Genomic DNA, 15063 nt, shown 5'->3' with positions numbered 1-15063 from the left:
GAAATGCAATACATCGGATAATGCTTAGTTTCCTTCGCCGTCTGCCAACTGTGGTGATAGGGCTATTTGTGTTTATATCTGTGAATGTGGAATTTGATTATTTAAATGAAAGTTTACTTTAAGTGATATAAGTAAAAATATTTGTAATCTTTAATGAATTAAAGGCAATATACTATTTCAAGTTTAAAGTTAGTTTGCAAGAATAGAATGAATTAAATTTTAGTGCTAAGGCATTTATCATTTTTTCCACAACTATTAGATCATGAGATCATATATGTTGTAATGTATTTCTAGACCAAAGAGTCAGATGAAAGCCATGGATTTTCTGAAAAGAACCCAGGCATGAGTTTAGTGTGAAGAGCATTCGGTAACCTCAGCAAATACCGAGCTACATAACAAAGCACTATTCAAGGATGTTAGAATTTTAAAAAATCATTTGCAATAGAAAATTTCAACCATATACCAAGGTAGAGAAGGTAGTTCAGTAAACCCTCATGTTTCCCTAAGTTATAGCAGTCATGGCCTTCTTGTGTCATTTCTACCGCCAGCCCACCTGGATTATTTTGAAGCAAATCTTAGATTTAATATCATTTCATCTATAAATATTTCAGAATGTATCACCAAAAAGTAAGGTTTTAACATTTTAATTCCAACAGCATATCACATAACCTACTGTTTTTATTTTATTTATTTTTTTAAATATACTTTATTAATTTTTTACAGAGAGGAAGGGAGAGGGATAGAGAGTTAGAAACATCAATGAGAGAGAAATATTGATCAGCTGCCTCCTGCAGACCTCCGACTGGGGATGTGCCCACAACCAAGGTACATGCTCTTGACCGGAATCGAACCTGGGACCTTTCAGTCCGCAGGCCGACGCTCTATCCACTGAGCCAAACCGGTTAGGGCTACCCTACTGTTTTTAAAGTTCACCCGTGTTTAGCATGTATCAATACTTCATTCCTTATTATTGCTGGATAACGTCCCATTGTATGGATACTTTCACATTTTGTTTACTCATTCATCAGTTGATGGGCATTTGGGTTGTTCCTACTTTCTGGCTATTATAAATAATGCAGCTATGGACATTTTAATACAAGTTTTTGTGTGGAAATATGTTTTCGTTTCCCTTGGCTATATTTCTAGGAGTGGAGTTGCGGGTTCATATGATAATTCTGTATTTAACACTGAGGAAATGCCAAACTGCTTTCCTCTGAGCTATACCATTTTACATTCCCACCAACAGTGCATGAAGTTTCTGATTTCTCCACATTCTTGCCAATACTTGTTATTATCTGTCTTTTTTTATTGTAGCCATCCTAGTGGACATGCTTACATTGAAATTTTAGCTTGGTAAACTAAAACAGAGAATTTCACAATTTAACAATTTAACAGAACGTGGATTGGATATGTTTTATTTTACATTGGCATTTAATGCTCAATTAGGCATCCATCATTTCACGTAAAAAAGAAGCAAAAGCTGAGGAACTGCAGGAAACAAAGGAGAAGTTAGCCAGCCTAGAGCGGGAGGTGTCTGTGAAGACAAACCAGGCCCGGGAGTTTGATGGCACTGAAGTTCTGAAGGGAGATGAGGTAAGTTGAGGTCTCTCATGGGACAAGGATATGAGTATTGTTCTTGTTTGAAACCATGAATGCTTTTGCCTTTTTAAAATCTTGAATGTCAATAATGGGAAGTTAATATTTTATGAAACCTCTTTATATATAACTGAAAACTCTGTGTAGTAATATTAAGATATTCTTGATGTACAATGACAGAACTTAATGACTTTATGAGCTAATATTCCAAATTTCCACTCTTTAATTAAGTGGGTTTATACTGGGTTTATTTTATAAAGCTGAAATCAAATGAGTAGGAACAGATAAGAAAGAAATTCATAATTGTTGATAAATGTAATATCATAGAGGGCTGAGAACAATCACCACTAAGTTACTTTGTCAGTAATGTGTGTTTGACCAGTTGCACTGACACGATTAAAATGACTTCATTGTGGATGTTTACAAAATTTAAAAATACAGTTATATCTTACATTGCTACATACACTTTAAATTTTGAACAGTGCTTTAACAGCTGTTATTTATCATTTTGTCAAGCTCATGAGATTAGTAGTAGGACAAGTAATAATGGTCGTTTATACGTGATTAAACTTAAGTACCAAAAATATAATTCCCCATCTCCTTTTTATAAAGTTAGCTCAAAAAAGAATGAAGGAAGGAAGGAAAATATCTTATCTTGAGCTCAGTGCTTTTTTTTTTTTTTTTTTTTTTTTTAGCAAATCAAGTGGTAGATCACATTTTAATCTTAAACATTGCTTGTACTTTACCACCTCTTACAACTTTGTTATTTTACATTAGCTAAGAGGCCTCAGCAAAAGCTACTTTGAAAAACTGCTCCGTCCAGACCTCATTTTGGCTTTCAAAAGTTGTTGAATTCATACTGTTACAAATTTGCAGAGAACCTTCACTGTGCCAGACACTTTTTTCTGTGGTGCTTCTTCCTGATTGTAACCTCCCAATATGCCTTTTAGCTTATTGGGGAAGTGGTAGGTTTTCAAAAGTCAACGCTTGATTGAAACATTCCTTTGGCTTTTAACTTCCACTTCCAGATTGCTTTGAGACATGGGAGTATTTTAAACGATACTTGGAAGCCAACAGCATGTGCTTCGTGACATCCTTGCTAGCCAAGAAAAAAAAAAAAAAGATTAATTATGCAGCAATTTTGCTTTATAAGAGAACATGTTATCTCCTAGCATTTTTATCTTTTCTTAAGAAAATGCTGCCCAATTGACAGGAAATAGTAATTGCTATGGCCACATGTGGCATGAGTAGTGCTTATAATTCAGCGTTAGCTATTCCCTGTATGCAAATAGAGGCTCAAGAACCTAGTGCCAAGCCATTAGCCTTTAGTTATTTATTTTTAAGTTTTTAAAAAAATATATTTTTATTGATTTTTTACAGAGAGGAAAGGAGAGGGATAGAGAGCTAGAATCATCGATGAGAGAGAAACATCGACCAGCTGCCTCCTGCACACCCCCCACCGGGGATGTGCCCACAACCAATGTACATGCCCCTGACCGGAATCGAACCTGGGACCCTTGAGTCTGCAGACCGACGCTCTATCCACTGAGCCAAACCAGTTTTGGCTATTTTTAAGTTTAAAAAAAAAAATTTTTTTTTTTTTTATTGATTTCAGAGAGGAAGGGAGAGGGAGAGAGATAGAAACATCAATGATGAGAGAGAATCATTGTTTGGCTGCCTCCTGCATGCCCTCTACTGGGGACTGAGCCTGAAACCTGTGCATGTGCCCTGACTGGGAATCGAACCATGACCTCCTGGTTCATAGGTTGACGCTCAACCACTTAGCACACCAGCCGGCTATTAGCCTTTATTTTTGACTAAATATATTGTATAGGAGAAGTATCTGATGATAGAAAATGCATCCTTTTTTTTAAGGGGAAAAAGCTAACTTTGGAAATTGTAAATCACCTTAATTTTTAAGCAATGTCCAGAAACTAGAACAAATCAAGTAAACCACTTACTTGGCAGTTACCTAAAAGAACAGAGGGTATTAGGGAACTTTCAGCATCCTATATAATAAAGAGATAATATGCAAATTGACCATCACTCCAACACACAAGTTGGCCACCCCCATGTGGACACAAGATGGCCACCACAAGATAGTCAGCAGGGGAGGGCAGTTGGGAGGGACCAGGCCTGCAAGTGAGGGAAGTTGGGGGTGATCAGGCCTGCAGGGGAGGGCAGTTGGGGGCAACCAGGCTGGCAAGGGAGGGCAGTTAGGGGCAATCGGGCCAGCATGGGGAGCAGTTAGGTGTTGATCAGGCTGGCAGGGAAGTGGTTAGGGGGTGATCAGGCTGGCAGGCAGAAGCAAGCAGTTAGGGGCAATCAGGCAGGCAAGCAGGAGAAAAGTTGGGAGCCAGCAGTCCTGGATTGTGAGAGGGGTCCCAAATTGGAGAGGGTGCAGGCTGGACTGAAGGACACACACGCACCCCCATGCACTAATTTCATGCACCGGGCCTCTAGTCATTTTATAAGTAACAAATCTTGGTAGACAAATTTTATTTTCTACTTTGATAAAGTGATGGGCCATATGGACAAAAGGAAGAAAGTTTGTTATATTTACAATTATATAATACAGATGGACTTTACTGGGGTTTCATTTGATACCATATGGTAACCACCAAAAAAATTATATTCTTTGCCACTCATCTGTTTACACAGAAGGTAAGAGAATATCAAGAAGTAGTAGTGTCCTGGACGATGCGCTAAGTGGTTAGAGCATCCACCCTTGCACCAAAGATTCTTGGGTTTGATCACCAGCCTGGTTGTGGCACCAAGAGTGTACAAGAGTATATGTTTCCTCTCTTAAAACTCCACCACACTCGATCCTCAATCTTTTAATTTTTGGCATTCTGACAATATTTTGCTTTTATTTTCATTTTTCTTGATTAGGAATTAGATTGAGTATCTGTCCACATACATATTTGGTCATTTATATTTCTTTTGTCATTTTTCTGTTTATTTCTCCATTTTTTTCTAATGGATTGTGTTTCCCTATCTATCATATTTTTATATATATCAGGATCATAATCTGGATAATTGTTTTCTTCTAGTCTGTTAACTGTCTCTTTCTATGCAGTCTTTTGTCACACACAGTTTCTTCTTCCTTCCCAAACAGCTTTATTGAGATATACTTAGCACACAATAAACTGCACATACTTAAAGTGCAAATGGTTGCTGTTATTCAAATTATGATAACTTCAAATATTGGAATATGATTTTAATATTAAGTGACTTCAGTTTTCCATAATTTGGAATGTTTTAAAAATCTTTACGTAGAAATATCTTACTTTATGCAGATTCAGTGTGAGAGGAGATAGAAAGACAGTGGTAGCATAGTAGTTAATGGTCATGATTATGACTCTGAGTTGTCAGTCAAAGGTTGCTGTGATCAGTATGATATTTTTAAGATAACATAAAGCTTAAGTAACCTCTCTTCCAGGAAGCATAGCCTGTAATTATTTTCCCAGCTCACACCTCACAACCCTCATATGTATTCATGTGTGTGGTAACACAGAGCACAGTTAAGATCACTTGCTCAGTTTCTGCCTCCCCTAAGAAACTAGTCAGCTCCATGACGACTGGGGCATATCTCGTGCTTACTACCATTTACTTGATAGCTGGACTGTAATAGGCACTCGGTAAGTGTATAGAAAACCCAGATAAAAATGTATAACTAATATAATCTAATATAGATATATTCTTTCATAGAAAGATGAAAACATTTAAAAATATCTTGGTACTTAAGTTGATAAGAAAAATTATTTTATGTAACTCTTCATCCTAACCATAATTGTTTATTTCATTGTATAGACAAAGTAATTTTTAAATACCTGCCCACAGCCCTGGATGGTGAGGTTCAGAGGTTGAGCATCATCCTCTGTGTGTGGAAAGGTTCCAGGTTCGATTCTGAGTCAGGGCACATGCCCAGGTTGCAGGTTCCATCCTCTGTCGGGGGTCAATGTTTCGCTCTCACATCAATGTTCCCTCGCTCTCTCCCTCTCCCTCTCCCTTCTCTCTCTCTCAAATCAATAAAAAAGCATGTCCTCGGGTGAGTATTTTTATAAATCCTATATAATAAAAGCCTAATATGCAAATCTACCAAACAGCCAGTGGAATGACCGGTCGCTATCATGCACACTGACCACCAGGGTGCAGGTGCTTAACGCAGGAGCTTCCCCCAGCCCGCAGGCCCCATGCCAGTAAAGGCGGGTGCCAGCACACGCCCCCCCCCCCCCCCCCCCGCCCTGATCGTTCCGCCAGTCGCCCCACAGAGGGAGGCGACCGGCTGCGGAAGCAGGGGGGGGAATAGGGAGGCAGTGCTGGCGAGTGGGTGGTGCCTGGCCGGCGAAGGCAGGTGCAAGTGGGGAGCCCCGATCACCCTGCCGGTTGCCCCAGAGATTTGGCCCTGATCGCTGGCCAGGCCTAGGGACCCTACCTGTGCACGAATTTCATGCTCTGAGCCTCTAGTAAATAAATAAATGCCTGGCCATAAACCTTTATTTGCCATTTAATATGATAGCCTCCAATCAGTTCTTTTGGTAAGTGATGAATTTTTCACTTTTATAGGCAATCTGAGCTTGATGACTTGTTTTACTTACTGGAAGAGCAAAAAATAGAACTTGTGCCTCTTGTAGTAGTGCTGCATGGCTACTGTCTTAATCACCCTGATCTCTCTATTAGCAAAGCAAACAAAAAGCAGCCCCAGTGATGCAGTGCCCCCTTCCCAGAGCTGTCATTCAAATGATGAATGCATGCCTTTTAGGTCTGAACTTTTTTATAGCAACAAATGAACCTCTGGTTAAGGTTCTGTTGGCGCTTCATGCATTGAAAGGTCTTTCCTGGTTTGTGGTGCATGGGTATAGAGTCCATTGTGTTTTCTCCCCTAACCGTTACAAGAGCTCAGCTGTTTTGCTGTCAATATCTACTTAAAAAATGTGCTTACTCAAATAATATTTATAAACAGCTTTAAAAAGGCCCAACTAAGTCCAGCTGGCATGACTCAGTGGTTGTGTATCAACCTATGAACCAGGAGGTCATGGTTCGATTCCCAGTCAGGGTACATGCCTGAGTTGCGGGTTCGATCCCCAGTATGGGGCTTGCAGGAGGCTGCTGATCAATGATTCCCTCTCATCATTGATGTTTCTGTCTTTCTCTCCCTCTGCCTTCTTCTCTGAAATATATATATATATTTTTTTAAGGCCCAACCAATTCATTCTACAGCTACCGACTGCAATCCTAAAATCCTAGAGCTAAATTGCAAAGATTATGAAATCTTTAAATACTTCAAAGAGAAGCACAATGAAGATAAGGGAATCCTGGCAAGATTTACTTCAGCTGTCAGATCCCTAAAAATTAGGAATCAAATTTTGACACTTGTAATTGAATCATCACCCTTCCAAGTGAGCCAAGGCAAACCTGTGATATTTTTAGAACCTTTCAAATCACATTGTGCTCTTTAGAGTTCATAGCAGGACCTGAGGCCCCTAAAATTTTCTAAGAGTTGGAACAAAACAATCAAATAAATTAGGCTCAGTGCACTGTAATAGAAGTAGTCTATTACATATGCAATCTAGGTAATTCCACAATTTTAATCCCAAATTTGAAAACTTTTCATAGAAATTAGTTTGTGAGATTTAATTGCTTAGACAGCAGTTGAAAAACCCATCCGAGATATAGTAGCAGCTGTGTGGTGGTGACTTGATTTATAATAGAAGCATAGAGACCTTGGAGGTATGATTGACTGTGTTTCACAGATTGGTGTTCCTGTACCACAAGTTTCTGTTAAACAGTTTTCTACCAGAATGTATCATATTGCTTATTATAAACTCTCTCAAGAATTAGCAGTTAATTATCCACTACCAGATGGAGGCAATTATATTGTTTATGCTTGGCTTGGTAAGATCTTTCTAATTTAAAGTTTAAAACGTAATACCAACAAGTTGGTAAAGGTTAACATAGTATTTGTATGTGTGTTTAGATATATGGAACTAGTTATGATAGGTGATTTGAAAAGACTATCATTTTAGCAGAAAACAAAGTTTGCTGTGAAACATTGTTTTATTGCCTTAAAGCAAGTAGCAGCTCTCAGACCAGACTTCAGGGAATCCAAAAGATGTATGACATGAAGTTGACATGAAAAGATAGTCTTTTCAGGTTTTCTGCAAGTCTGAATTTAGATAGGATACCTGACACTGACAAATGGGCAAAAAAATTGTGGCCGTTGAGTATAGTCCTGCTATTCTTGAACAGTTGCTGTTATTTCATTGCACACCTAACTTTCTTGGGCCTCGGGTTCTTGACCATATAAAGTACTTATTATATGGTTGTCTTGTAAAGTCTTGCAGCTAATTACTGTGGAAATAGTTGTCCTGTTAGATATTGAGGTGGAAAGTTTGCAGCAGGAATAGAGATTCCTATTTCTACATAAATACCCAGAATGATGTCTGTAATCCAATAATACTTTTGAGCTCCAGATAAGCTTTAAAGGCATCTAAATGTTTCATACTTAGGGAAATAGGCTGCCTTGCCCATTTAAAAAGCTAGCCCAGATTTTGATCATTACTATGAAAGGTTCTAAAATATATTAAATGGATAAGAGGAGAAAAAACATCTGCCAAATTTCGTTTTGATCACAAAGGAGATGAGTCGGTAAAATTGGTCCCAAAGCCAGAAGCTTTATTGATTTCAGCATCTAAAATGATGGCCGCTCTTTCTTAAATGACAAATTTAGATTAAAAATGTATATTGGTCCAAATGATTAGTAATAGCTGCTATAATGGGCTTTCCTGCTCAGTGACAAGTTTTATAGTTCAGTTAAATGACAAATTTGTCTGATTGACCTGCTACTGCTAGAGTGCACTATAGAAAGCCTTTTCCTTAATATCTCAAGGATTCATTGTAAATCCCTATAGATGTACAATGAACATGGGGAAAAAAAGTAAAATTCCCTAATAAAGAAATGGAAATTAAAAGTAAGATTCTCTTTTACATATAAAATTGACAATTATAAAAAGTACCATAAATAGATTTTGAAGGGCAGAATGTGTCAAAACCCTATTTCCTTTTGACCATTTCTGGAAATATGTCCTTTAGAAATTATTAAGAATGTGTCTATCCCGGCTGGCATGGCTTAGTGGTTGAGAATTGACCTATGAACCAGGAGGTCATGGTTCAATTCCCAGTCAGGACAAATGCCCAAGTTTTGGGCTCTATCCCCAGTGGGAGATGTGCAGGAGGCAGCCAGTCAATTCTCATCATTAATGTTTCTCTCTCTTTCTTACTCTCCCTTCCTCTCTGAAATCAACAAAATATATATATATATTTGAGGCCCGGTGCATGAATTCGTGCATGGGTGGGGTCCAGCCAGCCTGGTCACAGGGAGGGGACATGGGCGATTGGCCGGCCTGCCTGCTGGTCGAACTCCTGGTCAAGGGGACAATTTGCATATTAGCCTTTTATTATATAGGATATACACTGAGTGGCCAGATTATTATGCATTCAGAGATCATAATTATCTGGCCACTCAGTGTATATTTTAAATGTGTCTAAAGATTTATATTCAATATGTTCATCATGATTTTATTTTTATAATTTGAGAATTCAGAAATAATCTGAAACCCAAATGATAGAATTGTTAAAAAAATTTTGAACTGAGTACATTTAAAAAATCTTACTGGCTTTATTCATCTCTTCATGAATTAGGCAGCATCCCACTTAGTCAGAGAGGAGCTCTAAGGAGCTGTACAAAATGGAAGACTTCTATAGACAGAAGGGAGCTGGCCAAGCAAAAAGGGGATTGGTTGTGGCAAGGTCATCTTCCTTTAGGGGACGGCAGGGGTCTGTCAGGCAGATTACCTTACTAGTGGTGACCAGGTAATTCCTGGTGGACTGGTTTAAGATTCCATTCCTGGGAGAGGCTGCAGTTATAATTAAGTTAGGTATTAAGTCTTGGTTTGGTGACAGTGGGGCTTAAGTGACTTGTGTTTTCTCTCTCTCTCTTTAAAAAAAAAATTTTTTTTTTATTGATTTCAGGAGGAAGGGAGAGGGAGAGAGAGGTAAAAACAAGTAACGAAAGAGAATCATTGATCGGCTGCCTTCTGCACGTCCCCCACTGGGGATTGAGCCCATAAGCTGGACGTGTGCCCTGACCGGGAATCAAACCATGAGCTCCTGGTTCATAGGTCAACCACTGAACCACACAGGCCAGGCTGTTTTCTCTTTTTTTAACAGAAGGAACTTGCAATGGAAGAAAAACATGGATAATGCGTTTTCTTTCCCTTAGTTCCTTGGGGTAGTAGAGCCCTCAGAGTGCTTTGATAGCCACCTGTTGCTTAATTGAATGGAACCATGATTAATCTGACCCCGACTACCCTTCCCTTAAGTAGTTTGTCCAATGAACGTCAAATAACCAATCAGCAGAGAGCACATTGAGTAATTGGTGGGTTTGTTCTTTTACCAAAAACATTTATAGCTTTTAAAAATAGTTCTGGAGCACAGCAAGATAGAGAAGGGGAAATTGGCCTAGATAATACAGAGGATAGCAGATGAATAGGTTTGATTTCATTTTGGGCACTTCGCCCAGGACACTTTTAATAGAACATATTATAGTTACTCTAGGGATTCTGAGTCTGTGGTTATGTCAGGCTTACACATTTATTCTTTAAAAGGAAAAATTGCAAGTTAATAGACTCTAGGTATATTGGCATGACTTTAAATTTTAAAACCATTACTATAATCCAGCAATTGATAATATGCTGTGTGTGGGCTGAATTCCTTAATATTAAAACCAACTTAATTGTGGATAGAAAAATATTTTGAACTTCCTTCCTCTAAAACACAATGTGTTCTGTATTTCTTTCAAAGTTTAAATCAACTTTAGAACGATGTCTAAACTAGGGATTAAAAGTTATTTTTATGTGAAGAATTTTTAATCTTACTATTTTTAAGGGCATTTTTTAAATACTCAGGAACAAATCAAGTCTTTAAGGGGAAAAATGTACCTAAATTTTAGAAATGTTATACTTCCTATTTTACTACCTTACAAATTTAGAATTACTGAACTTGGATTTAGCTGTATAACTTAAAAGGAAAAATACTGACAGTAATAGAGTTTTACATAGGATTTACACTATTTAGATGGATCAAAAAAATTAAAACATACACAAAGTATGTTTAATCAGGCAGTTAGTCTTTTTTAAGTTTTCTAATAAAACTAAGTTATTATTATATACTTGGGACATGTGTTAGACAGTAGAAAATCAAATGTTTCTAATACATTGAGATTATATGTGATATTTAGCAACTACCTTTCTACTCATTAAACTACACATTGTGTTCTTTTACAGTTCAAGCGATATGTCAGTAAACTTCGAAGCAAGAGTACAGTTTTCAAAAAGAAGCATCAGATAATAGCTGAATTTAAAGCTGAGTTCGGTCTCTTACAGAGGACAGAAGAACTCCTTAAACAACGTCTTGAAAATATTCAGCATCAACTGGTAATAGAGTATTATCTTGGGGTGCTAAAATTACAAATGCCAGGAGGTTTATGGGTTATAGCTCTATGGTTTTTAATAGAAAAATCATACAATTATTGTTTTTTCTCATTAATTCCAGAGATGTCATATAAGCTGATTCATTTATGTTTAATGTAGCAGGAAGCAGTCTTTTGTGTGTGTGTTTTTTACCCCTCCCCCCAGGAAGCACTCTTATGCTTGCTGACTTTGGGGTAATTAATAGACTTATGATGTCCTGCAATATAATTACTCTTTTCTTTGCCTGTTGGTCCACCGGCATGAGGAGCCCAAGTGACAACATGGTAGCCAGAGCATTAAGTGTAGAGGGTCCCTTCATGTGCCCTCTGTAAACCAGAGAAGGGAAGTGTAATTCCTTAAGTGGATAAGTGGGAAACCCGGTGAGTGATAACCCTCATACTTTCAAGACCCATGTGTTCAGTCTGTTTGGAACACAGCTCCTACAGTGTACACGCCATCCTGAAGACTAGAACTCATCCCCACAAGCCACCAGTTCCAATCTGGCCACTTAGCTGTCCCTTCACAAGGTCCTTCCTCTGTTCTGTCAGATTATTTGCTCTCTGGATGGTGTGGTGTGTGGTACAGTGACTGAATCCCAAGGTCATGTGCCCACCACCACACCTCCTTTGCCATAAATTAGGTCTCTTGGTCTGAGGTGGTATATGTGGGATTCCACATCAGTAGACCAGATACTCTGAGCCCTTGGATAGTGGTACTGGCTGAACGACTGTTGGCAAGAAAAGCAAACCCTTACCCAGAATATGGGTCAGTGCCAGTCAGGATGAAATGTCTTTTCAGAGCAGGAAGGATCTGATGTTATCATATTGCCACTAAGTAGATGATTGGTTTCCTCAAGGGATGATTCCATACCCAGAGCTCAGGATTGATCTCTGTTGCTGCCAGGTCAGATGTGTGGCAGTGGCAGTGGCAGTGGCAATGGCTAGATGGGCATTAGTCAGACAGAGCCCATGCTATTTTGCCCATGCGTAGCTTCCATCTTTGCCAACATAGCCATTCTGTTCTTGAGCCCATTATCCAAGCACTGGGTGGTCAGTGACAGAGGCTGGCTGACACTAGAAGGTGGTGGTATCAATTCCTGGTCAAGGCAAGTATGGAAAACTGATTGATGTTTCGCTCGCTCACTCTCTCCCTTCCTTCCTCTCTCTAAGATTAATTTTTTTAAAAAAAATTCCTTTATCTGAACCCCCCAACAAGCCTCCATGTCATTTAAAATAAGTCCAACTTCTTTCATTGGCCTAAAAATAAGGTAACAATATAATTTATCATCTAAACTAGGACACTTTTGAGAATGCAAAGGACAATAGACATAGACTGAGATTGTCCCAGCACACCAACTGAGTACTCTATGATCCCTCTCCCACCCCATGGCATTCTCACTCTGTTTTCAACTCCACCAGTCTCCCACCTATTTCGTGAACAGGCCAGGCATGTTCCTGCCTCATGTCTTGTGCACTTGCTGGTCTCCCAGGTGTCTACATGGCTTGCTCCCCCACTTCCTTCAGGGCTTTCTCAGATGTCATCTCAGGAAGACCTATAACCACCTTTTACTTAAGACTCAAACCTCACTCTCACCTCACACTGTGTTTTACTTGTTTACATGTTACTTGTTTACTCTCACTAGAAGTAAGCTCTGTGGGCAAGGGGATTTTCCCCGTTTTCACTGCCTAGAACTGTGCTTGGCACATTTAGGTATATAACAAATATTGGATGAGTGAGCAAATGTAAATACAATTGGATCACTTGAGAATTCACTCATTCATCAAATATTTATTGAATGTGTCCTGTTTTATATTCTGTGCAAAGTATATAGCATTATTTTAAAGTCTAAGATTAGAACTGCTTCCTATGTACCTGAAGATAGTAAAGTTTAGTGTGATTTTATAACATATAAAGAGATGTTATTATTGTTGAAGTCAATAAAGAATATCCTATAGGATTCTAAACTAATTTATTTCATTTACAACTTTAATATTATATATTAAATATGTATACTTCTTATGGAGTCATTGAGGTTTTGACACCAAATTTGTGGCCCCATTTTTTAAAAAATATATCTTTATTGATTTCAGAAAGAAAGGGAGAGGAAGAGAGAGATAGAAATAACAATAATGAGAGAGAATGATTGACCGGCTGCCTCCTGCACCATTGGGGATTGAGCCTGCAACCCAGGCATATGCCCTGATCTGGAATCGAACCTCCTGGTTCATAGGTTGACCTCTATTTATTCTTTACTTTTAGCAAACCATTGAGGAGAAAAAGGGTATATCTGGATATAGTTACACCCAAGAAGAGCTGGAGCGAGTGTCTGCACTGAAGAGTGAGGTTGACGAAATGAAAGGACGGACTCTGGATGACATGTCTGAAATGGTGATTACACATTTTTAGTGGTTTTTTATTGGGTATAAAAGGCAGATATTTTTGTTTGTCCAGTTTTCAGTGAAACATTCAGATTTTCATTTCTGCATATTATTTATATTTTTATCTGTATCAGTCTCTTGAATTTTTGCATTCTAGTAAGGTTGTTCAACTTGTAATAATTTATGCATTTTGTGGTTTTTGAAGTGTGTGAAAGTTATACAAAATTAAGGAAATATTTAAGATAAAAAATAAGTTTTCCCAATCATATCACCCTAGAAAATTATTTCGTTTTTGTGTGTATCCTAATAAAATTATTTTGTTTTTGTGTGTATTCCATATTTAGGCCAGCTGTTTAGCCAGAATGTACTGATACAGCCTCGCAAGGCATTAGAATGTTTAACTCTTTCCTTACTTATTGGTAAATAGCTGCTGCCCCAAACTCTCAGCCTGTCTTATCCACATTGGCCACTCGCCCAGAACCCCAGCATCTCATCACATTCTGACTCATAAAAAGATTAACATTGTCCTTACCGGTTTGGCTCAGAGGATAGAATGTCGGCCTGTGAACTGAAGGGTCCCAGGTTCGATTCCGGTAAAGGCACATACCTCGGTTGCAGGCTCAATCCCTGCCCCAGGTCGAGGTGCGTGCGGGAGGCAACCAATTGATGTGTCCCTCTCATATCAATGTTTCTCTCTCTCTCTCTGTCTCTCTTTCTCTCTTCCACTCTCTAAAAATCAACTTAAAAATATATCCTCAGGTGAGGATTAACAACAACAAAAAAAGATTAACATTGAGCACCATAGAGGTCTGCTAGACTGCCTTCATCTCTATGGCTGGTGTCCATTGTGATTGGTTATTACTTATGCCATTCAGGTTATTAAGTATTTTGAATATCACTTCATTTATGTTTATTTATATTTTATATAACCTACATAATTACATATGGTTTTACATAACAACATGATTGTAGCTGTATATAGGCAACTTTTAGTTTGTTTTAGTCATTACTTGTTAGATTATAAATATTTTGCCATATTGGTTTGCAGTGTTAATAATTGACATTTTGAACAATTCAGTGGTATCCCATCTTACGGAGGAATCAAGATTTACTAAATCACTTCCCTATTGTTTGGCATTGAAGTAATTTATAATCTTTTTACTCATGTATAACACTTCAATAAATATCTTTATGCATGTAGTATTTTTGTTCTTTTGAATTCTTTTTTTAGATGTCATGTATTTTTTTAAATGACAGGTAAGAAAACTGAATTCACTGGTATCTGAAAAGAAGTCAGCTCTAGCCCCAGTTATAAAAGAACTACGACAACTGCGTCAAAAATGTCAAGTAGGTGAATTTGATATTGTCATACTTTTACTATTTTATCTGGTTGAGATATAGTAATTAGAATCCTGAATATTTTACTTGGGTAATTTATAGGAAACACATTATTGTTATTATTACTATTATTATACTGATATGATTCTGCAAAAGAGAAGAAGAATGTGACCTAAAAAAGTTTCTCTTTAATTTATGCTACTTTGTTTGTCATAAAT

General features: G+C 37.9%; 1 protein-coding gene across 2 annotated transcripts in view; it reads left to right on the top strand.

Moving 5' to 3' along the window:
• Positions 1–15063, top strand: part of IFT81 (intraflagellar transport 81) — a 49270-nt gene that overhangs the window by 16199 nt on the left and 18008 nt on the right. For both annotated transcript variants that reach the window (XM_028147195.2, XM_054712549.1), the window contains exons 11-14: positions 1447–1593; positions 10944–11093; positions 13389–13517; positions 14765–14854. In XM_028147195.2, coding sequence (XP_028002996.2) covers positions 1447–1593; positions 10944–11093; positions 13389–13517; positions 14765–14854 — 516 coding nt within the window. The remainder of the gene's footprint in view (positions 1–1446; positions 1594–10943; positions 11094–13388; positions 13518–14764; positions 14855–15063) is intronic.

The sequence above is a fragment of the Eptesicus fuscus genome, chromosome 23 (genome assembly GCF_027574615.1).
Source record: "Eptesicus fuscus isolate TK198812 chromosome 23, DD_ASM_mEF_20220401, whole genome shotgun sequence".
Taxonomy (NCBI): domain Eukaryota; kingdom Metazoa; phylum Chordata; class Mammalia; order Chiroptera; family Vespertilionidae; genus Eptesicus; species Eptesicus fuscus.
This window is presented reverse-complemented; position numbering and strand designations above follow the sequence as displayed.